We start from the raw sequence: 27,243 nt of genomic DNA, 5'->3' as shown, positions 1-27,243 counted from the left end.
CAACAGCTATAATTCATTAGGAGTTTGTGCAGATTTGATTTGTTAATAAAAACACTCAAACATCTACAAATGTACTGTGGAGAGCATTCTGACTGGCTCCATTACCATCTGGTATGGCAGGGGGCGGGGTGGGGGAGTGCAGGTACGCATAAGATCAAAGTAAGTTGCAGAAACTTGTAAAGTTAGTCAGCTCTATCATGGGTACCAGCCTCCGTAATATCCAAGACCTCTTCAAGGAGCAGTGCCTTAGGAAGGCAGCGTCCATCATTAAGGATCCCCACCACCCAGGGCGTGCCCTCTTCTCATTGTTACCGTCAGGAAGGAGGTACAGAAGTCATACTCTCGGCGATCCAGGCACAGCTTCTTCCCCTCTGCCATCCGATTTCTGAACAGAGATTGAGCCCATCAACACTACCTCACTACTGTTTTATTTCTGTCTTTTTTGACCATTTGTTTTAACCTAACTATTTAATAAATATAAATACTTAATGTAATTCGATTTTTTCTCTGTATTTATTTTTCATTTATTTCATTGTACTGTTGCCGTAAAGTTAACAAATTTCATGACATACGCCGGTGATATCAAACCTGATTCTGATTCTGACTCTGTATGTGTGTATTCCTCAAGATTTGCAGCATCTTCAGAATCTCTTGTGTTTATGAGTTACAGATGTCATCAACTTTATTGCCACTGACAAGGCTGCACATTTGAAAGGCTATTCTTTCAGGTCTTAACGTAAGACCTCAGCTAGGCCAGCCTTTCAATAACACTGTGGTGGTGGTGGCATCTGTTAGTCTCGCGAGACCATGGATCTGCGCCTGGAAAGTCTTGCTTCAGTCTGTGTTAGGGCAGCGTCTGTTGTGGCTGTAGAGGCCCACACAGGAGTGACAGTCTCGGCTGCATCGACTGCACTTGAAGGCATTGTCCTCCAGTGTTGTCTCGGTGCTGTTTTTCCGACGAGTGTGCTTTTCTTCAGCAGCAAGCCTCAGCTTCTCTTCTCCTCTTTTTAGACCTCTGCGTAGTTCCAGCCTCCAGTGAGAGCGATCGCTTGCGACGTCCTCCCACCTCTCGGCGTTCATTTTCAGTGACTTCATGTCTGTCTTGCAAACGTCTTTGAAACGAAGATGGGGCCGCCCTCGTGCTCTCTTGCCGGAGGCCAGTTCCCCATACAGCAGGTCTTTCGGGATCCTCCCATCTGACATGCGGTGTACATGGTCCTCAGCACACTGCTTTACGGCAGCGAGACTTGGAGCCTGCACTACAGACGAGAGTGGCGTCTCAACCCCTTCCTCCTTCGCAGCCTGAGACACATCCTGGACATCACGTGGACTGACTGAGTCACCAACAATGAGGTCCTGGTCCGCGCCCAGATATCCAGCCTCTTCAATAACACTAGAGCTGCTATATTCTTTGGTCTCAGTACTATTACCTGGCATGATCCTCATAACTCTTTATTCTCCTTATTGTCCAAAAATCCATTTTAGTCTTGAATATACACTCAGTGCCCACTTTATTAGGACCTCCTATTAGGTCTTCTGCTAGCCCACCCACTTCAAGGTTCGATGTGTTGTGCATTCAGAAATGCTCCTCTGCACTCCACTGTTGTAATGCATGGTTGTTTGAGTTACTGTCACCTTCCTATCAGCTTGAACCAGTCTGGCCATTCTCTTCTGAGCTCTCTGCTGCTCAATGGGTCTATTTTGCTTTTTGCACCATTCTCTGTAGACTCTAGAGCAAGGGTTCCCAATCTTTTTTTTATGCCATGGTCCCCTATCATTAACCGAGGGGTCTGTGGACCCCAGGTTAGGAACCCCTACATCCAGAAGCTGTTGTGCATGAAAATCCCAGGAGATCAACAATTTCTGAAATAGTCAAACCACCCCATCTAGCACCTACAATCGATCCATGGTCAAAGTCACTTAGACCACATTTCTTATCCATTCTGCTGGTCTGAACAACACCGAACCTCTTAACCATGTCTGTATGTTTTTATGCATTGAGTTGCTGGCACATGATTGGCTGATTAAATTTTTACAGATGTACCTAGTAAGATGACCATCGCGTGTACAATGCCTCAATACTGACAACTGTCTGGAAGAAAGAGACTTCCAAAAGTTCACAGGTCTCTGCATCTCACAGAAATTCTTGATCTTTTATTCTGAAACTCTGCTCACTTGCTCTAGGCTAACCCCCACCAGAGAAAGCACCTACCTTATCAGGTCCACTCAGAAACCTGTGTTTTAGTGTGACAACTTTGTTCTTCTAATCTCCAGAGATTGCAGTGCCATTCTTCCCAATCTTGTAAGTCAACACTCTCACCCTGAGAATCAACGTACTACAAATATATCCTAACTTTAAGTATGGAAACTTTAACTGTACAGGAAACTCCAAGCGTGACTGCACCGAAACCCTGCACAGTTACAGCAAGATTCCTTCACTCTCGTACTCAATTACATGAAAATCAACATTACATTTGCCTTTGCTATATATGATTTTAGTATTGTGTTTCCAGAATAGCAATAGCTAGATGCTTTGCCCTTCTATATTTTCCCTCATCATCTTCTTCCTTGGACAACTTGCTAATCTCTTCCCATGATAAAACAACTTCTTGGGAGCCGGTCAGGCATCCTGTTGCTTCACATTTTCTTCCAGTGAATTGGAAGGATTTTGCATTACAGCATGGTGGTAGTGTTCCAATGCCTTGAGGTTGCAACTGCACCCCAGAACTAAGCCTCAATTATCAGGCTGCTATCATCATCATCATCAGGTGCCATGCCCAGTTTGAGCTTTGACTGCCATGGCCCACACACTCCTGTTTCGGGTCAAGTAGATCAATTCATTGGTATTGGATCTGATTGAAACGTATAAAATTCTAGAGGGATTGGACAGGCTAGATGCAGGAAGATTGTTCCCGATGTTGGGGAAGTCCAGAACAAGGGGTCACAGTTTGAGGATAAAGGGGAAGCCTTTTAGGACCGAGATGAGGAAAAACTTCTTCACACAGAGAGTGGTGAATCTGTGGAATTCTCTGCCACAGGAAACAGTTGAGGCCAGTTCATTGGCTATATTTAAGAGGGAGTTAGATATGGCCCTTGTGGCTAAAGGGGTCAGGGGGTATGGAGAGAAGGCAGGTACAGGTTTCTGAGTTGGATGATCAGTCATGATCATACTGAATGGCGGTGCAGGCTCGAAGGGCCAAATGGCCTACTCCTGCACCTATTTTCTATGTTTCTATGTATTCATTTCCAGTTCTCTAGCTGCTGTCTCCATCATCAAGCAACACACATCAAAGTTGCTGGTGAACGCAGCAGGCCAGGCAGCATCTGTAGGAAGAGGTGCAGTCGACGTTTCAGGCCGAGACCCTTCATCAGGACTAACTGAAGGAAGAGTGAGTAAGGGATTTGAAAATTGGAGGGGGAGGGGGAGATCCAAAATGATAGGAGAAGACAGGAGGGGGAGGGATAGAACCAAGAGCTGGACAGGTGATAGGCAAAAGGGGATACGAGAGGATCATGGGACAGGAGGTCCGGGAAGAAAGACAAGGGGGGGGGGACCCAGGGGATGGGCAAGGGGACCCGACGCAGACTGGGAGACCGCTTTGCTGAGCACCTACTCTCTGTCCGCCAGAGAAAGCAGGATCTCCCAGTGGCCACACATTTTAATTCCACATCCCATTCCCATTCTGACATGTCTATCCACGGCCTCCTCTACTGTAAAGATGAAGCCACACTCAGGTTGGAGGAACAACACCTTATATTCCGTCTGGGTAGCCTCCAACCTGATGGCATGAACATCGACTTCTCTAACTTCCGCTAAGGCCCCACCTCCCCCTCGTACCCCATCTGTTACTTATTTTTATGCACACATTCTTTCTCTCACTCTCCTTTTTCTCCCTCTGTCCCTCTGAATATACCTCTTGCCCATCCTCTGGGTTCCCCCCCCCTTGTCTTTCTTCCTGGACCTCCTGTCCCATGATCCTCTCGTATCCCCTTTTGCCTATCACCTGTCCAGCTCTTGGCTCTATCCCTCCCCCTCCTGTCTTCTCCTATCATTTTGGATCTCCCCCTCCCCCTCCCCCTCCAACTTTCAAATCCCTTACTCACTCTTCCTTCAGTTAGTACTGACGAAGGGTCTCGGCCTGAAACGTCGACTGCACCTCTTCCTACAGATGCTGCCTGGCCTGCTGCGTTCACCAGCAACTTTGATGTGTGTTGCTTGAATTTCCAGCATCTGCAGAATTCCTGTTGTCTCCATCATCATTTGTTTTTGCCTTCCTCTTGCTTTCTTCCCTTCAATCTTTCCCATAATTACCATGCATTCTAACTCCTCTTTATGCTGCTATATGGAGATGATTTTCCAGTTTCCAAATGCTCAGGGGCCAAACATCCAACTATTGTCAGCTCATTCATTGAAATATTCAAGAGGATAGGACTTCCACTCAACAAGACAAAATCTATACCAATTTTGACCATTAATTTTTTAATACTTTCCTCACGTAAATTTAATTGTTTCAATGTGGTCATTTATTTTGCCCTTTTTGATTACCTGCTATTTTAGTAAGTTTTCATTATGCTTTATGCTTTATTGCAAAAGAGGATATAATGAATCTACCACATCCTTCTTCCTTTTTATAATCTGTTTATATTTCTTGATAGCTTCTGGGCAGAAATTTGTTTTTATCTTACTCAATATTTTATTTTTCTAAATTTCTCCAAATCCTCAGGCCTATAATTACTCTTTACAGTATTATAAAACTTCTATTGTTATGCTATTCTTAACTTTAGCAACAGATGCATCTTTTCTCATGTAATCTTCACTTCTCAATATACTGTAAATTCATTAACAACTATGAAATATTTCTTTGTATCCACTACTGCTCATCTGCTGTCATACCTTTCTAATCTGATTTTCCAGCTTGCTCTTCATCTAGTATTTAAGTGAATATAAAGTTCTGCCACATTATGATCACTGTTCTCAGAACATTCATTACTCTGAGATTGCTAATTATTTCTAATTATTAGGCATAGAATCAGTCATTACAATACTGAAGGTGGCCATTCAGCCCATCAAGCCTATGCCAGATGTCTATACAACAATTCAGTTAGTCCCATTTTCTATATTCTTATAGGCCTGCAAGTTTATTTCCCTTAGAAGTCGAACCAACATCCTTTTAAAATCACTGATCACCTCCTCTTCCACCATCAAATTTTACTCCATAACTGCTATTAGATCCTACTCAGTTCCTCCTCTATCACTGTCCTCTGCCATGCCACATCTTTTTACCATAGTATTGTGGCATTATCCATTGATTCCTCTTGCAAAGCCACAAATCATTTGATCTTAACAATTGTTATTATTCTAGCCCTGTTTTAACAATTGGCTTTCTGAATCTCCTTTACTAAATTGCTCATTATGTTAATGTTAAATTCCTATCGCTAATAAATTTCAATACTGCTTGTTAAAAAAATTAAGAATTTTGTACTGTCCCTAAGTCTAAAGTGTTTGTGGTTCATTTTTACACTATCAGGAAAGTTTTCTAAATCAATATATAGAGGTACCAACTAGAGGAAATGCGATATTAGATCTCCTGTTAGGAAACGAGTTAGGACAAATGATGGAAGTGTGTGTAGGGGAGCACTTTGGTTCCAGTGATCATAACACCATTAGTTTCAACTTGATCATGGATAAAGATAGATCTGGTCCTAGGGTTGAGGTTCTAAACTGGAAGAAGGCCAAATTTGAAGAAATGAGAAAGGATCTAAAAAGCATGGATTGGGACAGGTTGTTCTCTGGCAAGGATGTAATCGGTAAGTGGGAAGCCTTCAAAGGAGAAATTTTGAGAGTGCAGAGCTTGTATGTTCCTGTCAGGATTAAAGGCAAAGTGAATAGGAATAAGGAACCTTGGTTTTCAAGGGATATTGCAACTCTGATAAAGAAGAAGAGAGTTGTATGACATGTATCGGAAACAGGGAGTAAATAAGGTGCTTGAGGAGTATAAAAAGTGCAAGAAAATACTTAAGAAGGAAATCAGGAGGGCTAAAAGAAGACATGAGGTTGCCTTGGCAGTCAAAGTGAAGGATAATCCAAAGAGCTTTTACAGGTATATTAACAGTAAAAAGACTGTAAGGAATAAAATTGGTCCTCTTGAAGATCAGAGTGGTCAGCTATGTGCGGAACAAATGCAAATGGGGGAGATCTTAAATGGGTTTTTTGCGTCTGTATTTACTAAGGAAACTGGCATGAAGTCTATGGAATTAAGGGAAAAAAGTAGTGAGATCATGGAAACTGTACAGATTGAAAAGGAGGAGGTGCTTGCTATCTTGAGGCAAATTAAAGCAGATAAATCCCCAAGACCTGACAGGGTATTCCCTCAGACCTTGAAGGAGACTAGTGTTGAAATTGCAGGGGCCCTGGCAGATATATTTAAAATGTCAGTGTCTACGGGTGAGGTCCCGGAGGATTGGAGAGTGGCTCATGTTGTTCTGTTTAAAAAAGGATTGAAAAGTAATCTAGGAAATTATAGGCCGGTAAGTTTGACGTCGGTAGTGGGTAAGTTATTGGAGGGAGTACTAAGAGACAGAATCTACAAGCATTTAGATAGACAGGGACTTATTAGGGAGAGTCAATATGGCTTTGTGTGTGGTAGGTCATGTTTGACCAATCTACTGGAGTTTTTCGAGGAGGTTACCAGGAAAGTGGATGAAGGGAAGGCAATGGATGTTGTCTACATAGACTTAAGTAAGGCCTTTGACAAGGTCCCGCATGGGAGGTTAGTTAGGAACATTCATTCGCTAGGTATACATGGAGAGGTGGTAAATTGGATTAGACATTGGCTCAATGGAAGAAGCTAAAGAGTGGTTGTAGAGGATTGCTTCTCCAAGTGGATGCCTGTGACTAGTGGTGTGCCACAGGGATCAATGCTGGGTCCATTGTTATTTGTCATCTATATCAATGATCTGGATGATAATGTGGTAAATTGGATCAGCAAATTTGCTGATGATACAAAGATTGGAGGTGTAGCGGACAGTGAGGAAGGTTTTCAAAGCTTGCGGAGGGATTTGGACCAGCTGGAAAAATGGGCTGAAAAATGGCAGATGGAGTTTAATACAGACAACTGTGAGGTATTGCACTTTGGAAGGACAAAACAAGGTAGAACATACAGGGTTAATGGTAAGGCACTGAGGAGTGCAGTAGAACAGAGGGATCTGGGAATACAGATACAAAATTCCCTAAAAGTGGCATCACAGGTAGATAGGGTCATAAAGAGAGCTTTCGGTACATTGGCCTTTATTAATCAAAGTATTGAGTATAAGAGCTGGAATGTTATGATGAGGTTGTATAAGGCATTGGTGAGGCCGAATCTGGAGTATTGTGTTCGGTTTTGGTCACCAAATTACAGGAAGGATATTAATAAGGTTGAAAGAGTGCAGAGAAGGTTTACAAGGATGTTGCCGGGACTTAAGAAGCTCAGTTACAGAGAAAGGTTGAATAGGTTAGGACTTTATTCCCTGGAGCGTAGAAGAATGAGTGGAGATTTGATAAAGGTATATAAAATTATGATGGGTATAGATAGAGTGAATGCAAGCAGGCTTTTTCCACTAAGGCAAGGGAAGAAAAAAACCAGAGGACATAGGTTAAGGGTGAAGGGGGAAAAGTTTAAAGGGAACATTAGGGGGGGGCTTCTTCACACAGAGAGTGGTGGGAGTGTGGAATGAGCTGCCAGACGAGGTGGTAAATGCAGGTTCTTTTTTAACGTTTAAGAATAAATTGGACAGATACATGGATGGGAGGTGTATGGAGGGATATGTTCCCTGTGCAGGCCAGCGGGGCTAGGCAGAAAATGGTTCGGCACAGGCAAGAAGGGCCAAAAGGCCTGTTTCTGTGCTGTAGTTTTTCTATGGTTTCTATGTGGAAGTACTAGATGTGAACTTTAACCTCTGAGTCTGCAGTGAAAGATTATTAGAGGATAAACCTTGAGTGGGCAGTTGTAACTAATTTCAGTAGTCATGGGCAGAAATCTAGATTAATTACTGTGATACAGTGGAAAACTTTTATGTATTTATAAGTCCATTGCTATGTTTTGATGGAAATTTGTCGGACTACATAACTGTAAGTATAGTTAAATGTACTTACTCTTTCAGAATTCAGCTCCTTTAAAAGAAATGTAGTAACACTTCGGGTTTTCACCTAAATATTTTTTGATATATGTGATAAAAGAGAGGAAGAGAATGTGAAAAGGAGATTCAGAGACACATGCAGAAGATCCCAGCAAGATAAATATTTAAATAAATTACAGTTCTGAATTTATTGCATTGTTGACACTGACAAACTGTAAATATTCATCTAACAATAGGCATTTTCAGGAATGAATCACAAACCACACATTTAATATTTGTTAAAACCTCTCACTAAATTATAAATGAGTGCTGGAAGAGGTGGAACACCTCTTTCCTGCCTTCTGCTCAGTGATGAGGAGCAACAATGAATCCAACTTGATTTTTCACCAAATACATGAACATTTAGATTACCCTCCACAGGGTATTAACCACTGCCTCACCGTGCCACCTATTGGTGACTATTATGATTGAATAGGCTGGGAATCTGAAAGAGTGAGGGGCAACTTGATTTAAGCATATAAGATACTCGGGGATAGTTACAGGATAGATGTGGGAAGGAGGCTTCCTTGTGGGAGAAAATAGAACTATGTATGGGTCACTGATTAAAAGTAAAATGGCACCCATTTTTGAGGGCATGAGTCTTTGGAACTCTCATCATCAAAGGGTCTTATAAATGTAATTTTTGAATGGTTTTAAGATAACATTGACGGATTTTTGGATAAGTAAAGAGGTGCAGGTCACTGAGAGCTAGGTCGGAATGTACAAACGTAGGTTATAATCAGTTTGGCCATGTCTTGAAGTTGAAGCAGAAGAACATAAGCAGAAGGCCATCTGGCCCTTGGAGTCCACTTTGCCCTTTATTGTGATCATGGCTGACCTTTCACCTCTGCACTGTTTTTCTGTAATGTTCCCAAATCCTTTAATATCTTAATGTTCAGAAATCTAGCAATCTGTGTTTTGAATGAACATAAGGACTGAGGCATCAGAGGTTTGTTGGGTAAAGAATTCCAAATGTTCACTAACACCATAGTGAAGACATTTTTTCACATTTCAGCGGAAAACAGTTAACACCCCTCATTGTGAAATTGTGCCTCCTGATCCTAGAGTTGTCAGCAGAGAAAACATCTCTGCACCTGGCTTGTCAGGCCATTTTAAGACATCTCTACGTTTTAATGAGGCCTCCTCTCATTCTTCTAGACTTAGATGCTTGGGCCTACTCAACTCAAAATCTATAGAATAGTAACTGTAAACAGGAACAATGAAAGAACAAGAGCATAGAAGACAACAAACTGTCAAATATAAATTAATACTGTACCAATGAATAACAAGAGTATGAAAAAACAAGATAAAGAATCCTTAAAGTGAAATCATTGGTTGTGGGAACGTCTCAATAGATGAGTATAGTTATCCCCTTTTGTTCAAGAGCCTGATAGTTGATAGTAACTGTTCTTGAACCTGGCGTTGTGAGTTCTGAGGTACTTGTTTCTTCTACCCGATGGCAGCAGTGAGAAAAGAGCATGAGCTGGGTGGTGAGGATCTTTGAAAATGGATGCTGCTTTCCAATGACAACATTTCATGTAGATCTGCTCAGTGGCTGGGAGGGCTTTGACCATGATGTGCTGGGCTGAATCCACTACCTTTTGTAGGATTTTCCATTCAAAGGCATTGGTGTTCCCACACCGGGCCAATACACTTTCCACTACACACCTATAGAAGGTTGTCAAGGTTTTTTGGTGATATGCTGAATCTCTGCAGTCTCCTAAGGAAGTAGAGGCACTGGTGTGCTTTCTTAGGCAATTAAATTTATATGATGGATCCAGGACAGCTCCTTGGAGACAGTAACGCCCAGGAATTTGAAGTTACTGATCCTTCAATGAGGACTGGCTCATGGACCTCTGGTCTCCCTCCGTTGAAGTCTACTATCAATTCCTTAGTCCTGCTGACATTGAGTGAGAGGTTGTTGTTATGACATCACTGAGCCAAATTTTCAATCTCCCTCCTGTTTGTTATGGCTGTATCTTTGATACAATGATGTCATCAGCAAACTTGAATATCGTGTTGGAACTGTACTTTAGAAAACCGATGGTAGAGGGGTAAGAAACTGTTCCTGACTCATTGAGTGTGTGCCTTCAGGCTTCTGTACCTACTTCCTGATGGTAACAATGACAACACCACCCAGCTCATGCTCTTTTCTCACTGCTGCCATCGGGTAGAAGAAACAAGTACCTCAGAACTCACAACGCCAGGTTCAAGAACAGTTACTATCAACTATCAGGCTCTTGACAACGTTTTGAGGCAACGTTCCTTGAAGGTGTCCTGGATACTATGGAGGCTAGTGACCATGATGGAGCTGACTAAGTTTATAATTCTCTGCAACTTACTTCAATCCTGTGCAGAAGCTACCCCTCCCCATACTAGATGACAGTGCAGCCAGTTAGAATGCACTCCATGGTACATCGCAAAGGTTCAAAAATACAATTTAATGTCAGAGAAATGTATACAGTATACATCCTGCAATGCTTTTTCTTCACAACCATCCACAAAAACAGAGGTGTGCTCCAAAGAATGAACAGCAGTTAAATCCCCCCTCAGCTCTTCCCTCCCGCCCATAAGCAGCAGCGAGCAACAATTCCCCCTCCCCTAACTGGCAAAAAAAAATGCATCGACACCACCACCAAGCACTCAAGCATAAGCAAAGCAACAGCAACGACTTAGACTTGCAGTTACCCCAAAGGCTTTGCGTTTCACCCGGTATTCAACATACCACAGGTTCACTTTCTCCCTAATTAGGGAAAAAGAGGTGTCTCCATTTTCCCAGCGAGTGGGGAGACATAACAAACAATTCGTTGGGTTCCTGATGTTGGAAGTCCACCACGTTACTTTTTTTGAGCACCGTACCCAAAAAACTGGGCACACAACTGCAGATATTACAACTCCCCTGACGACACACGGATCTCCTGTCATGTCACTGACCCTCGATCCTCTTGTCTCCAGAGCCCTGAGATCCTAGGCTTCCAAATCCGAGCCTTTAGTGTGCCGAATAACAATGGTTGGTTGTGAAACCCCAAGAGCGGGTCCTGTTCCTGCAAAGAACCGTAGTCAGCATATAGGTCAGGGTCTTCAAAAGAACCTTGAAAGGGGAAAATAGAGATATGAAAGATGGAAATAGAGCTGTTTCCGAAGGTGCAAACAAAGGAGTCGCCGTTAGGCACCATTAACCCTCCTAAGCTCCGCTTTCTTATCTGTAGAAACGTGCAAGTGTTTTTGTTGACATAACGAATCTCCTCAAATTCCTAATAAAATATAGCCACTGTCGACCAAGGCTATACGCTATTCTTCTACTAAACTCCATATAGACGACATCTTCTGTCCTGCCTTCATCAATTTTCTTGGGTTACCTCCTCAAAAGACGATTAAATGAGTGAGGTAGGATCTTACCCCACACAATGCCATACTTAATATACCTGATCAAACTATGCCTTTCCAAATGAACATAAATCCAATCCATTAACATTTTATAACTATTTTATAATTTCCTTACTGCTGACATAAGACTCACTGTCCTGTAGTTCCTGGTTTAACTCTGCTGTGCTTCTTGTATAAGGGAACAGTAAGATGTAGCTCAGAAGATGTAAAAGTTTCAGTTAGGGCCTGATCCTTTGCTTCTCGTAGCACCTGGGATAGATCTCATGCAGACCTGGGGATTTGTTAATCCTTGTGTGTATCATAACATCTAACACCTCCTGCTCCTTAATACTGACCTGATTCAGTCTATCCGTGTACTCCTTCCTGAACTCTATCTTCCATATCCCTTCTCCCTTTATTCTTCATTTTACTTTCTCCCACCATTCTGCTGCCTCTCTGTACTAATCTCAGATTGCACATATATCCTGCCATGGTGCTTCACTTTCTGTTCATCCTGCTTTCCCTGCAAGGGCCACCATATTGTAAGAACAAATGGCAACATTAGAGAAAGGACTAGAGGAGAAAGCAGAGCAGTTGTGGGGATGAACTGAACAGTATGTCTGTAAAGGCGTCAGAATCTCGCCTTCAGTGGGATTCTGTGATGAGTTAGAAAATCGTTCCAAGAACAAGGGTTTTATCATGATTTTCCATAATGTGAAGCCACATCAGAGGATTAGGCTATTCAGCCCATCAAGTCTGTTCTGCCAATCCATCATGGCTGGTTTATTATCACTCTCGCCCCATTCTCCTGCCTTCTCCCTGTAACATTTGACACCCTGACTAATCAAGAACCTACCAACCTCCACTTTAAATGTACCCAATAATTTGACCTTCATAGCTGTCTGTAGCAATGAATTCCACTGATTCACTACCCTCTGACTAAAGAAATTCCTCCTCATCTCTTTTCTAAATGGGTGTTCCTCCATTTTCAGGCTGTACCTCCTGGTCCTAGACTCCCCCATTATACAAAACATCCAATCCACATTCACTTTTTCTTTGATAGGTTACAATGAGATTCACACCCCTCCCCATTCTTCTGAACTCCAGTGAGTACAGGCCCAGAGCCCATGAACCTCCTCTGAACCCTCTCCAATGCCAGCACATCCTTTCTTAGATAAGGGACCTAAAGCTGTTCACAATGCTTCGAGTGTGGTCTGACCAATGTCGAGTAAAGCCACAGCTTACACCCTTGCTGTTATATTCTTGTCCTCTCAAAATTAGTGCAAACTTCACATCTGCCTTCCTTACCATGATTCAATCTGCAAGTTAACCTTTTAGGAATTCTGCACGAGGACTCCCAAGTCCCTTTGCACATCTGACTTTTAAAGTTTCTCCCCATTTAGAAAATAGTCAATGCCTTTATGCCCTCCACCAAAGTGTATGACCATACACATCCTTGCACTGTATTCCATCTGCCACTTCTTTGCCGGTCTCTTAATCTGCCTAAGTCCTTCTGCAGACTTCCTGCTTTCTCAACACCACCTGCCCCTCCACCTATCTTTGTAATGTCAGAATCAGAATTAGAATCAGCTTTATTATCACCGGCATGTGACGTGAAATTTGTTAACTTTGCAGCAGCTACATAGCAATATGTAATCTAACAGAGAGAGAAAAAAAATAATAATAAATAAAATGAAACATAATAAATTAACAAGTAACTCCAGTAAGTATATTGAATAGATTATTTAAAAAATGTGCAAAAACAGAAATACTGTATATTAAAAAAAGTGAGATAGTGTCCAAAGCTTCAATGGCCATTTAGGAATCGGATGGCAGAGGGGAAGAAGCTGTTCCTGAATCGCTGAGTGTGTGCCTTCAGGCTTCTGTACCTCCTACCTGATGGTAACAGTGAGAAAAGGGCATGCCCTGGGTGCTGGAGGTCTTTAATAATGGACACTGCCTTTCTGAGATACCGCTCCCTAAAGATGTCCTGGATACTTTGTAGGCTAGTGCCCAAGATGGAGCTGACTAGATTTACAACCTTCTGCAGCTTCTATCGGTCCTGTGCAGTAGCCCCTGCATACCAGATAGTGATGCAGCCTGTCAGAATGCTCTCCACGGTACAACCATATAAGTTTTTGAGTGTATTTGTTGACATGCCAAATCTCTTCAAACTCCTAATAAACTATAGCTGCTGTCTTGCCTTCTTTATGACTACATCACTATGTTGGGACCAGGTTAGATCCTCAGATATCTTGATACCCAGGAACTTGAAGCTGCTCACTCTCTCCACTTCTGATCCCTCTATGAGGATTAGTATGTGTTCCTTCGTTTCACCCTTCCTGAAGTCCACAATCAGCTCTTTTGTTTTACTCATGTTGAGTGCCAGATTGTTGCTGCGGCACTATTCCACAAACTTGGCCACAAAGCCATCTATTCTGTCATCCAAATGATTGGTATATAACATGAAAAGAAAAGGCTGCAACACTTCTCCCTGTGGAACACCACTAGTCACCAGCAGCCAACTAGAAAAGGCCCCCTTTATTCCCATTCTTTGCCTCCTGCCAGTTCAGCCAATCTTCTGTCCATGCTAGTATCTCCCCTGTACTACAATGACTCTTATCTGGTTAAGCAGCCTCGTGTGCTGCATCTTGTCAAGGCCTTCTTCAAAGCCAAGTAAAACAACATCACCTGACTCTCAATTGTCTATCCTGTTATTTCTTCAAAGAATTCCAATAGAATTGTCAGGCAAGATTTTCCCTTAAGGAAACCATGCTGACTTTGGCCAATTTTATCATGTGCCTCCAAGTACCCTGAAATCTCATTCTTAATAATGGGCTCCAACAGCTTCTCATACACTGACGTCAGGCTAACTGGCCAATAATTTCCTTTCTTATGCCACCCTCCCTTCCGAAAAAGTGGAGTGACATTTGCAATTTCCAGTCTTCCTGAATCATTCCAGAATTTAGTGATTCTTGAAAGATCACTGCTAGTGCCTCAGCAATCACTTTGCTACCTTTTTCAGTACTCTGGGGCATAGTTCATCTGTTCTAGGTGACTTAACTACCTTCAGACTTTTCAGCACCTCAAGTACCTGCTCCTTGGTAACAGCAAGTACACTCACTTCTGCCCCCAGACACTCCCGAATTTCTACCATTGTGCACAGTACTTACTAAGTTTGTACACCATATTTTTGTCCCCATTATAACCACTCCAGCATCGTTTTCCAGTCCCATCTCTCTTTTACTCTATATATCTGAAAAGCTTTTTGTATCCTCTTTTATATTGTTGGCTAGCTTACCTTCATATTTTGTCTTTTCTTTCCTTATGGTTTTGTTTTAGTTGCCCTCTGTTGGTTTTTAAAGCTTCCCAATCCTCTAACTTCCCACTAATTTTTGTTATATTATATGCCTTCCCTTTTTCTTTTCTGCTGCCTTTGACTTCCCTTGTCAACCATTGTTCCCTCATCCTCCTGTTAGAAAACTTAATCTTTGGAATGTGTCTATCCTGTGTTTTCCAAGTTGCTCCCAGAAACTCCAGCCATTGCTGTTTTGCTGTAATCCCTGCTCATATTCCTTTCCGATCAACTTTCGCTAGTTCCTCTCTCATATCTCTGTGATTCTCTTTACTCCACTGTATAAATGTTCTGTCTGTCTTTAGCCTCTCCCTCTCAAACTGCAGAGTGAATTCTATCATATTATGATCACTGTCTCCTAAGGGTCCCATTACCTTCAGCTGCCTAATCAAATCTGGTTCACTGCACAACACCCAATACAAAATTGCCCTTTCCCTAGTGGGCTCAAAGACAAGTTGTTCTAAAAAGCCATCTTGCAGGCATTCTACAAATTCCCTGTTTTGGGATCTACAACCAACCTGACTTCCCTCATCTCCTTGCTTAGTGAAGTCCCCATGCCTGTTGCAACTTTGCCATTTTTACATGACTTTTCTATCTCCCAGTGTAATTTGTATCCCACATCCTAGCTACCTTTCGGAGGCCTGTATATAACTCCCATCTGGGTGTTTTTACCCTTGCAGTTTCTTAACTCTACCCACAAGGATTCTACATATTCTGATCCTATGTCACCTCTTTCTAAGCATTTGACATCCTCTACACACATGTCAAAAAAACAGGAGATATACAAAGTAAATTTGCAGTGTTTTGCAGAAAAGGGCCACTTTTCAATATAATTGTATAAGGGCTAAGAGAGTTGTAAAAGCGCGCCTGAAGGCTTTGTGTGTCAATGCAAGGAGCATTCGTAACAAGATGGATGAATTAAAAGTGCAGATTGTTATTAATGAATATGATATAGTTCGGATCACAGAGACGTGGCTCCAGGGTGACCAAGGATGGGAGCTCAACATTCAGGGATATTCAATATTCAGGAGGGATAGACATGAAAGAAAAGGAGGTGGGGTGGCGTTGCTGGTTAGAGAGGAGATTAACGCAATAGAAAGGAAGGACATAAGCCGGGAAGATGTGGAATCGATATGGGTAGAGCTGCATAACACTAAGGGGCAGAAAACGCTGGTGGGAGTTGTGTACAGGCCACCTAACAGTAGTAGTGAGGTTGGGGGTGGTATTAAACAGGAAATTAGAAATGTGTGCAATAAAGGAACAGCAGTTATAATGGTTGACTTCAATCTACATGTAGATTGGGTGAACCAAATTGGTAAGGGTGCTGAGGAAGAGGATTTCTTGGGATGTATGCAGGATGGTTTTTTGAACCAACATGTCGAGGAACCAACTAGAGAGCAGGCTATTCTAGACTGGGTATTGAGCAATGAGGAAGGGTTAATTAGCAATCTTGTCGTGAGAGGCCCCTTGGGTAAGAGTGACCATAATATGGTGGAATTCTTCATTAAGATGGAGAGTGACATAGTTAATTCAGAAACAAAGGTTCTGAACTTAAAGAAGGGTAACTTTGAAGGTATGAGACATGAATTAGCTAAGATAGACTGGCAAATGACACTTAAAGGGTTGACGGTGGATATGCATTGGCAAGCATTTAAAGATCGCATGGATGAACTACAACAATTGTTCATCCCAGTTTGGCAAAAGAATAAATTAAGGAAGGTAGTGCACCCGTGGCTGACAAGGGAAATTAGAGATAGTATCAATTCCAAAGAAGAAGCATACAAATTAGCCAGAAAAAGTGGATCACTTGAGGACTGGGAGAAATTCAGAGTTCAGCAGAGGAGGACAAAGGGCTTAATTAGGAAGGGGAAAAAAGATTATGAGAGAAAACTGGCAGGGAACATAAAAACTGACTGTAAAAGCTTTTATAGATATGTGAAAAGAAAAAGATTGGTTAAGACAAATGTAGGTCCCCTACAGACAGAAACAGGTGAATTGATTATGGGGAGCAAGGACATGGCAGACCAATTTGGTTCTGTCTTCACTAAGGAGGACATAAATAATCTTCCGGAAATAGTAGGGGACAGAGGGTCCAGTGAGATGGAGGAACTGAGGGAAATACATGTTAGTAGGGAAGTGGTGTTAGGTAAATTGAGGGGATTAAAGGCAGATAAATCCCCAGGGCCAGATGGTCTGCATCCCAGAGTGCTTAAGGAAGTAGCCCAAGAAATAGTGGATGCATTAGTGATAATTTTTCAAAACTCTTTAGATTCTGGACTAGTTCCTGAGGATTGGAGGGTGGCTAATGTAACCCCACTTTTTAAAAAAGGAGGGAGAGAGAAACCAGGGAATTATAGACCAGTTAGCCTAACATCGGTGGTGGGGAAACTGCTAGAGTCAGTTATCAAAGATGTGATAACAGCACATTTGGAAAGCGGTGAAATCATTGGACACAGTGAGCATGGATTTGTGAAAGGAAGATCATGTCTGACGAATCTCATAGAATTTTTTGAGGATGTAACTAGTAGAGTGGATAGGGGAGAACCAGTGGATATGGTATATTTGGATTTTCAAAAGGCTTTTGACAAGGTCCCACACAGGAGATTAGTGTGCAAACTTAAAGCACACAGTATTGGGGGTAAGGTATTGATGTGGATAGAGAATTGGTTGGCAGACAGGAAGCAAAGAGTGGGAATAAACAGGACCTTTTCAGAATGGCAGGCAGTGACTAGTGGGGTACCGCAAGGCTCAGTGCTGGGACCCCAGTTGTTTACAATATATATTAGTGACTTGGATGAGGGAATTAAATGCAGCATCTCCAAGTTTGTGGATGACACGAAGCTGGGAGGCAGTGTTAGCTGTGAGGAGGATGCTAAGAGGATGCAGGGTGACTTGGATGGGTTAGGTGAGTGGGCAACTTCATGGCAGATGCAATTTAATGTGGATAAATGTGAAGTTATCCACTTTGGTGGCAAAAACAGGAAAACAGATTATTATCTGAATGGTGGCCGATTAGGAAAAGGGGAGGTGCAACGAGACCTGGGTGTCATTATACACCGGTCATTGAAAGTGGGTATGCAGGTACAGCAGGCGATGAAAAAGGCGAATGGTATGCTGGCATTCATAGCAAGAGGATTCGAGTACAGGAGCAGGGAGATACTACTGCAGTTGTACAAGGCCTTGGTGAGACCACACCTGGAGTATTGTGTGCAGTTTTGGTCCCCTAATCTGAGGAAAGACATCCTTGCCATAGAGGGAGTACAAAGAAGGTTCACCAGATTGATTCCTGGGATGGCAGGACTATCATATGATGAAAGACTGGATGAACTGGGCTTATCCTCATTGGAATTTAGAAGATTGAGGGGGGATCTGATTGAAACGTATAAAATCCTAAAGGGATTGGACAGGCTAGATGCAGGAAGATTGTTCCCGATGTTGGGGAAGTCCAGAACGAGGGGTCACAGTTTGAGGATAAAGGGGAAGCCTTTTAGGACCGAGATTAGGAAAAACTTCTTCACACAGAGAGTGGTGAATCTGTGGAATTCTCTGCCACAGGAAACAGTTGAGGCCAGTTCATTGGCTACATTTAAGAGGAAGTTAGATATGGACCTTGTGGCTAAAGGGATCATGGGGTATGGAGGGAAGGCTGGTGCAGGGTTCTGAGTTGGATGATCAGCCATGATCATACTGAATGGCGGTGCAGGCTCGAAGGGCCGAATGGCCTACTCCTGCACCTATTTTCTATGTTTCTATGTTTTACATGATTTATTTTAGAGCTAATTTTATACTGTATCTCAAAATTTTGTATTGTGATTTTTGAATTCTGTAATGGTGAATTTCCATAACCCAGGCAACTATAATGTGGGATTGCCTGTACTTCAGTTTTACATTACTTATTTTAAAGTGACACATTGGAGAGGTACTGCAGGAATTATGTAATAACAGGTTTTCTGCTTTAGTAAAGAAGCATTTCATTATTCACTGAAGGGGTATATCTTTGCATTGTATCTATCCTGAATTTTTAGCTGTTTAAACTTCTTGATTGGTAGGTTGATATTGGTGAGATTACTGCATTGAATGCCCGGGGTTTAAGTGAACAGAACAGCAGCGAAGTAATACCGGAAGCAGACAGAAGGATTTTGAAATAAACAATATGTGGGTTAAAGAAAAAGCATAATAAGAATTGATGACTCATGCAGATTCTGGTAAAGAATTGTAAAGAAGTAAAGAGCAGAAAACGCAAAAAGCAAAGTAAATAAAATAAGAATTTGCATTAATAAACTTTCCAGCTGATGAGCAGGAATTAATTTTCATGATGTCTTAAAGGATGCTAAGAATGAAACGAACAAGTTAACTTCCTCTGCTGGTTTAGTTAATTTATATTGTACAGCAGAGCAACTTCATTTTATTCAGTGCATTTAGTATTGGGGCATTTTTTTGATCATTACATTTTTGGCAGCATCTTTTTTGCCATTTGCTTGAAGTTGTGCGTCATTTGCATAAATAAGAATTGGTAACATTAGCACTACTGACATTTTAACAGCAACATGTAGCCAATCGTCTATGAGAGCATTTGCTGTAGGTACGAAGCTAAGTTTTTCCACGATAGCATTCAAAGAAGGAATATTATTCCTGTATATGTTCTTGATAAATTCTTCATAAAATGGTACTATTAAAAACATTAATTAGTTATTTATTTCATTTTCTGTTTGTTCATTCTTAATATGTTCGTCCATCGTCGTCGTTGATGAAAACCTTGACACCATTGATGGTGTCGAGACTAGCGCATGATTTAGATTTAAGTGAGGGGAAGTCGCACAGCATCAGCTTCGCTCTCTCTTCCCAATTCCCACCTGGATCCAGTGGCAAGGCAAGAGTCGAGACAGCTGGAGATGGGACAAGGCGCAATGGACCTTAATATGCTCCTTAATATGTATGAATCAGTTGTAGTCAATAAGTTATTTGTGAAGCATTTTGGACATCTTCAGAATAAGGCAATATAAATTAAAATGTTTCCGTTACTAGATTCAATCAGATTATATTGCACAATTTGTGAGAAATGTTAGCATTTGTTAATACAGGCCACTTTAGCTCATTGCATAAGCTGTGGTAAGAAATATAACTGTTGCACAATCTGAGGAACTTATTTACACTGGAGATGACTTTGTTTGGCCCCCTCAGAAAATAATACAGCACATTAAATCAGTGACACAGACACTTTTAATCCTCAATGCAAAACAAAAATGTTAGGCAAAAGGATTAGTTTTAAGCTGTTGATTTAGATCTTTCTATTCAATTTCTGTTCACATTATTTGTCAGTGAAGAAGGTTCCAAAGGTACAGAGGTTTTTTCTTCATTAAAAATTCTCATGTGCTTTTTCTGGATGAAGAACATCCCTGATTCTAAAATCTTAATAGAATCATATTTCATTTCAGTTATTGAGAAAGACCACATCTACCATTGTTTCCCTGCTAGGAACTCAAAGTGAGTGACGCAATTGAAAGCTGACTCAGTTCCTGTTTTAAAATTGTTTTGTTGAGTGACAAGTGTGCATGAAGTGACCTCATTAACTATGATGCTGAGCATTATAAGGATGTTCTGCTAACCTCAGATTACACATTGAGATAACAAATGACTGAGAAACCAAGTGAATGGTTTCATTAAAGAAAATACATGACCAGTACAACGTACCTTCCTTTAGCAGTAAATGCTCGTGCTACTTTGAAAATTTTTCAATGAAATGCAATACAGGTATTTTGTTCAGTTGATTAATTACTTTATTTTTCTTTTACAGGTGACTTGAAAATAAAAGAATACAAGCTGCATTTGCATTGAATGAATACCAAAAAGAAGTAATTGAGATGGAAAATGCTTTTATTATATTTTGTGGACTTGCCCACAAAAACTATACTTCTCAACCAACTGAGGAATCTCATATTAAAGACGTTTGTTTCAGTGAAGGTGTAAACCTTCTTGTACATCTGACATTTGTGTTCTGTTCTGTAATTGGTGTTGTTGTGATTAAGTGCAGACAACGTTCCCCTGCAACATTCCCTACAGGTTTGAGAGGCTGGATTCATTTTCCATGGCACAATGTGCGTTGGATATTAACATTTTTCTACATTTTTATATCAGCCTGTGCTGTGGCAGATGGCATTTTATCACAGTTGTATTCGAAGTTGGACAGACCATTTATTTATGTACCTGATGCAGCACAACTTGTCTCGTGTATCCTTTCTATAGTTTACTATGATGTTGCGGAAAGTGCAAATGCACCTATGTTTTTGGTGCTTTTTATATTTCACTGGCCTGCTGCCTGTAGCATTAGTGTGTTGAAGGCTTATCAGATGTATTCCCAGAGGTTTATCACCAGTGATCTGACTTTTCTCCTCGACTGTACCTTGGCTTCAATCTATGGACTCTTTGTCATTCTGGAACTCAGCATATTTTTTAAAAAGGTATGTCTTGTAATATAATTTCAAGGAAAAAGTGCATGACTTTATAAAGGGCAAATTATGTTCATGTGATCTGTTCTATTATATTTTTCACTGTGAGCCATTATACCTCTTTATGTAATATAAATTACCACAAGATTGACAGCCTGCAGTTTTGCTTGTGTGGGAATAAGAAGAATACAACTATTGTTTACCATAGTTGAAGTTTTGAAAGGACTGAGGCATGTTGTTGTTGGGGTTAGAATTTGCTCTGAGTATAACGAACCTTTAATGAATTTCGATTTTCCAGCACAATTAATATAATAGCTATTTAATAGATTAGCCATTGCCTTGATTATAGTACTAAATACTTAAAAGCTGAGTTTTCATTAATTGGCATTGAAAACAAAGTGTTATGAGTGCATAGCATTTGTTGGCAATCTACTATTTTATTCTCTAAAATGTATTTAAGTAGCTGCACTTCTTCCATGTTGATCTTTTGAAGTGACAGCACGTCACTACATTGTATTTTGTGAGTATTCAGATTTACCAAGTTTACTGTTGCAAAGAGTTTTATATCTATTTTATGTACTATTGAAAGATGGCAATTGTTTTGAAATCTTAAGAAGTAGCAGAATGAGTTAATTGGTATAATTTCTTTCTTTTAGGGGTATTATGGTCCAGGGTATTCCAGAGATATCCCACCCTTAGAACTACAAGACCCAGAAAAAAAATTTCATCAGCCTTACGTCAATATTTTGTCACAGATCACCTACACGTAAGGGAAAAATGCTAAATTTTGTTGTCTACTATTTAAAAAATATTATTGTACAATTAGAGTCATAGAGTTCTTGGAAAGTACAGCATAGAAACAGGCCCTTCGACCCATCTAGCCCATGCTGAACCATTTAAACTGCTTACTCCCATCAACCTGCCTCCCTACCTCTACCATTACAACTACCCTACCATCCATGTGCCGATCCAAACTTCTCCTAAATTTTGAAATTGTGCTCATATGCACCACCTGCGCTGGCAGCTCATACCACACTGTCATGACCTCATGAGTAAAGAAACTTCCCTTCATGTTTCCCTTAAACTTTTCACCTTTCTCCCTTAACCCATCACCTGTATTTGAAGTCCCACCCAGCCTCAGTGGAAAAAGCATGCTTGCATTTACCTTATATGTACCCCTCATAGTTCTGTATACCTCAATGAAATCTCCTATCAGTCTTTCACATTCCAAGGAATAAAATCCAAGCCTATTTAATCTTTCCTAACAACTCAGGTCCTTCAGATCCAACACCAGCAACATCCTTGTAAATTTCTTCTGTACCCTTTCAACCTAATTTACATCTTTCTTGTAGGTCAATGACCAAAACTGCACACAATCTCTAAATTTGGCCTCACCCATTTCTTGTACATCTTTAACATAACATCCCATCTTCTGTACGCAATACTTTGATTTGTGAAGGCCAATGTGCCAAGAGCTCTCTTTGCGACCATATCTACCTGCGACGCCACTTCCAATGAATTATGGACCTGTATTCCCTTATGTTTTCATATATAGAACTTTAACTATAGATTGTTTTCTTGCTCAGTTGATTGTGTTATTCCATGCCAATTGTGAAGATGTATCTCTTAGTGTTTTGCCCATATGCTCTCTATATTTGCATAAAACTAAATGAAAGTAGCTATTTGACTTAGAAAGGTATTTTAGATAAGCCCATTCCTCCATATGTGCTATATGGAATAGTGATGGTGAGTAGAAACTCTGATTACTTTTCGAACCAAGATATCCAAACCACAACCAGTTTACTGGCTAACAGTGACATTTCGGTAAGCCACTTTGTGTATGATGTTATCAGATCTCAAGACAGTATTCTTATTTGGAAGCAGACATCAGAATCTAGTTAATTATTTTCTCTGTTGTAGACTTATTGCGTAACACCAAACTTGATCATTGCACAAAGTCAAGTCTTTGCAGTCTAAGATTATAAATTCAAGCCAATATAACAAGACTGATGCTGTAGTGTAAATGTTTTCAATGCATTGTAGGAGTAATCTTTTACATACTGTAGGACATTTGATAGCAGTTCTAACTTTTATTTTTGATGTGTGTACAATTCCACTGGCATCCGGCATCACCAACAGCCAAGTAACCAGTGATTTGAATGTTTGTGAAAGCTTTCTTAATAGGAATTGGCTAACAGGTTTGCACTCACTGCAAATGAACCATCTGTTTATTTCCTTAGGTGGATTTCATGGCTATTAATAAGTGGTTATCGGGAACCAATCAAGATGGAAGTTCTAGGAAAACTCCCTCAGGTTGATTTTGATTTTTCACCTTCCTTGTTAGAATATATGCATTTCATAAAATTTGTACAGAATATAAAATCGAAATTGTGTGCTCTTTGTAAAAGGTGAAACAACCTAAGAAGAAATAATATATCAGAATTAGTTTAGAAATGTAATTATGGTTGAGTATAGTGTATTCTGGTTAATTGAGACACATTAGGACATCTTGACCCAATTAAGCGGATGCTCCAATTAGCTGAATTTTCATGGAAATAATGAAAAAGATATAAAAAGGAAAAACTAAATAACAAATTATGCATTTAAATGAAATCAGAATAAATTAGAACACTACCAATAGTACTACAGTACTATAAAACTGTGTATTAGTTCCTAATAGTTATCAATGGAGGAATTCATCGAGTGTACGCAATGAACAAAATCAGTGCAGACCCCTAGTGCAGATAATGGACTGCCTTCATACAATACTTTTGATGATTGCATCCTTCAAATTTTCATTTTCTTTGTAACTTTCAAGATGATTGTTAATAGATACCTTCAAATTCTTCATATTTCTGAACTTGTTGAAGTAGTGAAATTATTTAAATTTCACTCCCAGTTGTTTTTAGCATGTGCACGCCTGAATGCTTGAAAACAGTTCGGAATTTTCCTACTGCTTATTTCTCGCTGACTATCAGTGACAAAAATCACTGCTTTTTGAATACAAACACAGGTAACTGATGCTATTTAAAAACATTTCGTTTTAAGCATAGTGTACCATCAAATGGCCATTCTAGTGTGCGCAACTAATGCCAGTTAGACCTTGATCAGCAAGTTTCCTGCCCTCACTAAACGGCATAGTGTCCCAAGTAAATGAAAGGAATCCCGGTAATTTTCTGGATTTGTTCTGTTCTTCAAGAGTTGTCCCATATAAGTGGCTGTCCCGATTAACCGATAGCTCAATTAACCGGAATCCACTGTACTTTGGAAAGATCTGCCTGCATTTTTTCAATTCTAACCCAGTGGTAAAGTCAAATGTAGTGCCACAGCTATACTTTTGGAAAGATTAGCATTGTCCAAGATGGAAGCTGACTAGAAATTTTTTTTAAAAATATAAGTGCTAGAAATCAAGCAAAAACGGAAAGTATTGGAAGCATTTGACCATAAGACCATAAGAAATAGGAGCAGAATTAGGCCATTTGGCCCAGTGAGTCTGCTCCACCATTCAATCATGGCTGATTCTTCTTTTCCCTTCTTAGCCCCACTTCCCGGCCTTCTCCCCGTAACCTTTGAGGCCGTGTCCAATCAAGAACCTATCAGGTTCTGCCTTAAATACACCCAACGACCTGGCCTCCACAACTGCCTCTGGTAACAAATTCCACAGTTTCACCACCCTTTGGCTAAAGAAATTTCTCTGCATCTCTGTTTTAAATGGACACCCCTCTATCCTGAGGCTGTGCCCTGTTGTTCTAGACTCCGCCACCATGGAAAACATCCTTTCCACATCTATTCTGTCTAGGCCTTTCAACTTTGAAAGGTTTCAATGAAGTAATGAGATCCCCCCCCATCCTTCTAAATTCCAATGAGTACAGGTCCAGTGCCATCAAACACTCCCTATATGATAACGCTTTCATTTCCAGAATCAAATTTGTTGACATCCTCTGGACCCTCTCCAATGCCAGCATATCATTTCTTAGATGAGGATCCCAAAGCTATTCACAATACTCAAGGTGAGGCCTCATCAGTGCCTTCTAAAGCCCCAGCATCACATCCCTGGTCTTGTATTCTAGATACCTTGAAATGAATGCTAACATTGCATTTGCCTTCCTCACCACCGACTCAGCCTGCAAGTTAACCTTAAGGGTGTTCTGCACAAGGACTCCCAAGTCCCTTTGCATCACAGATTTTTGGATTTTTCTTCGCATTTATAAAATGTTCTGCACATATATTTCTTCTACCAAAGTGTATGACCATGCATTTTCCAACATTGTATTTCAATTGCCACTTTCTTGCCCGTTCTCCGAATCTGTTTCAAGTCCTTCTGCAGCCTACCTGTTTCCGTAACACAATCTGCCCCTCCACAATGTTTGTATCATCTGCAAACTTGGCAACAAGGTCATCTATTTCATCAGCTAAATCATTGATATACAGCATAAAAAAAAGTGGTCCCAACACGGACCCCTGCAGAACACCACTAGTCACTGGCAGCCAACCAAAAAAGGATCCTTTCATTCCCACCCGCTGCCTCCTTTCCTGTAATGCCATGGAGTCTTAACTTGGTAAGCAGCCTTATGTGTGACACCTTGTCAAGGACCTTCTGAAAGTCCATATATACAACATCCAGTGCATCCCCTTTACCTATCCTACTTGTAATCTCGTCAAAAAATTCCAACAGGTTCATCAGGATATACTTAAATTGGAAAATAGTACATCCGTGGCTGACAAGGGAAGTCAAGGTTAATGTAAAACCAAAGGAAACATACAACAAAGCAAAAATTAGCGGGAAGATAGAAGATTGGGAAGCTTTTAAAAACCTACAGAAAGTGACTAAAATGACTATTATAATATTGCCCTTAAAGAAACAATGCTGTCTTTGTCCTATCTTGTCCTGTGTCACCTATATCCATTATCATCTCTCTTTTATTTTTTATATACTTGAAGAAGCTTTTTCTATCTACCTCAATATTGTTTGCTGGCTTGCTTTCATATTCCATCCTTTCCATCCTAATGATTCTTTTAGTCGGTTTTTAAAAGCTTCCCAATTCTCTGTCTTCCCGCTAATTTTTGCTTTGTTGTATGCCCTCTCTTTTGCTCTTACGTTAGCTTTGGCTTCGCTTGTCAGCCACGGTTGTACTATTTTCCAATTTACGTATCTCCTTGTTTTTGAAATACATCTATCCTGCACCTCCCTTATTTTTCCCAGAAGCACATGCCACTGCTACTCTGCTGTCATCCTTGCCAGCATCTCCTTCCAATTTACTTTGGCCAACTCCTCTCTCACACCACTGTAAATCTCCTTTACTCCACCGAAATACTGCTACGTCATACTTTCCTTTCTCCCTATCAAATTTCAAGTTGAACTCAATCATATTGTGATCACTGCCTAAGGGTTCCTTTACCTTAAGCTCTCTAATCGCCTCCAGTTCATTGTGTAACATCCGATCCAGTATAGCTGATCTTCAAGTAGGCTTAACGACAAACTGCTCTGAAAAGCCATCTCATTTGTATTCAACAAATTTGCTCTCTTGAGATCCATTACCAACCTGATTTTCCCAATCTACTTGCATGTTGAAATCTCTCAATGACTATCATAGCATTGCTCTTTTGACACATCTTTTCTATTTCCTTTTGTAATCTATAGTCCATGTCTCAGCTGCTGTTTGGAGGCCTGTATATAACTGCCACCAGGGTCTTTTGCAGTTTCTTAACTCAACTCAAGGATTCAACTTCTTCTGATGCTATGTCACATCTTTCTACTGATTTGATGCCATTCTTTACCAGCAGAGCCACACAACCCCCTCTGCCTACCTTCCTATTCCTCCTCCAATACAATGTGTAACCTTAGACATTCAGCTCTCAACTACAACCATCCTTCAGCCATGATTCAGTGGTGGCCACAATGTCATACCCGACAATCGG

General features: G+C 40.7%; 1 protein-coding gene across 2 annotated transcripts in view; it reads left to right on the top strand.

The window, feature by feature from the left end:
• LOC140195453 (ATP-binding cassette sub-family C member 9-like) overlaps nt 1-27,243 on the top strand; it is a 172,138-nt gene that overhangs the window by 35,555 nt on the left and 109,340 nt on the right. Inside the window, exons 1-4 of one of the 2 annotated variants that reach the window (XM_072253770.1) lie at nt 20,515-20,581; nt 20,673-21,336; nt 21,981-22,090; nt 23,565-23,637. In XM_072253770.1, the coding sequence (XP_072109871.1) occupies nt 20,740-21,336; nt 21,981-22,090; nt 23,565-23,637 (780 nt within the window). In that variant the 5' untranslated portion in view covers nt 20,515-20,581; nt 20,673-20,739. Of the gene's footprint in view, nt 1-20,514; nt 20,582-20,672; nt 21,337-21,980; nt 22,091-23,564; nt 23,638-27,243 lie in introns of those variants that run through there. The other variant, XM_072253779.1, reaches the window with a different exon arrangement.

This window comes from Mobula birostris, chromosome 1 (assembly GCF_030028105.1).
Source record: "Mobula birostris isolate sMobBir1 chromosome 1, sMobBir1.hap1, whole genome shotgun sequence".
Classification (NCBI taxonomy): Eukaryota; Metazoa; Chordata; class Chondrichthyes; order Myliobatiformes; family Myliobatidae; genus Mobula; species Mobula birostris.
This window is presented reverse-complemented; position numbering and strand designations above follow the sequence as displayed.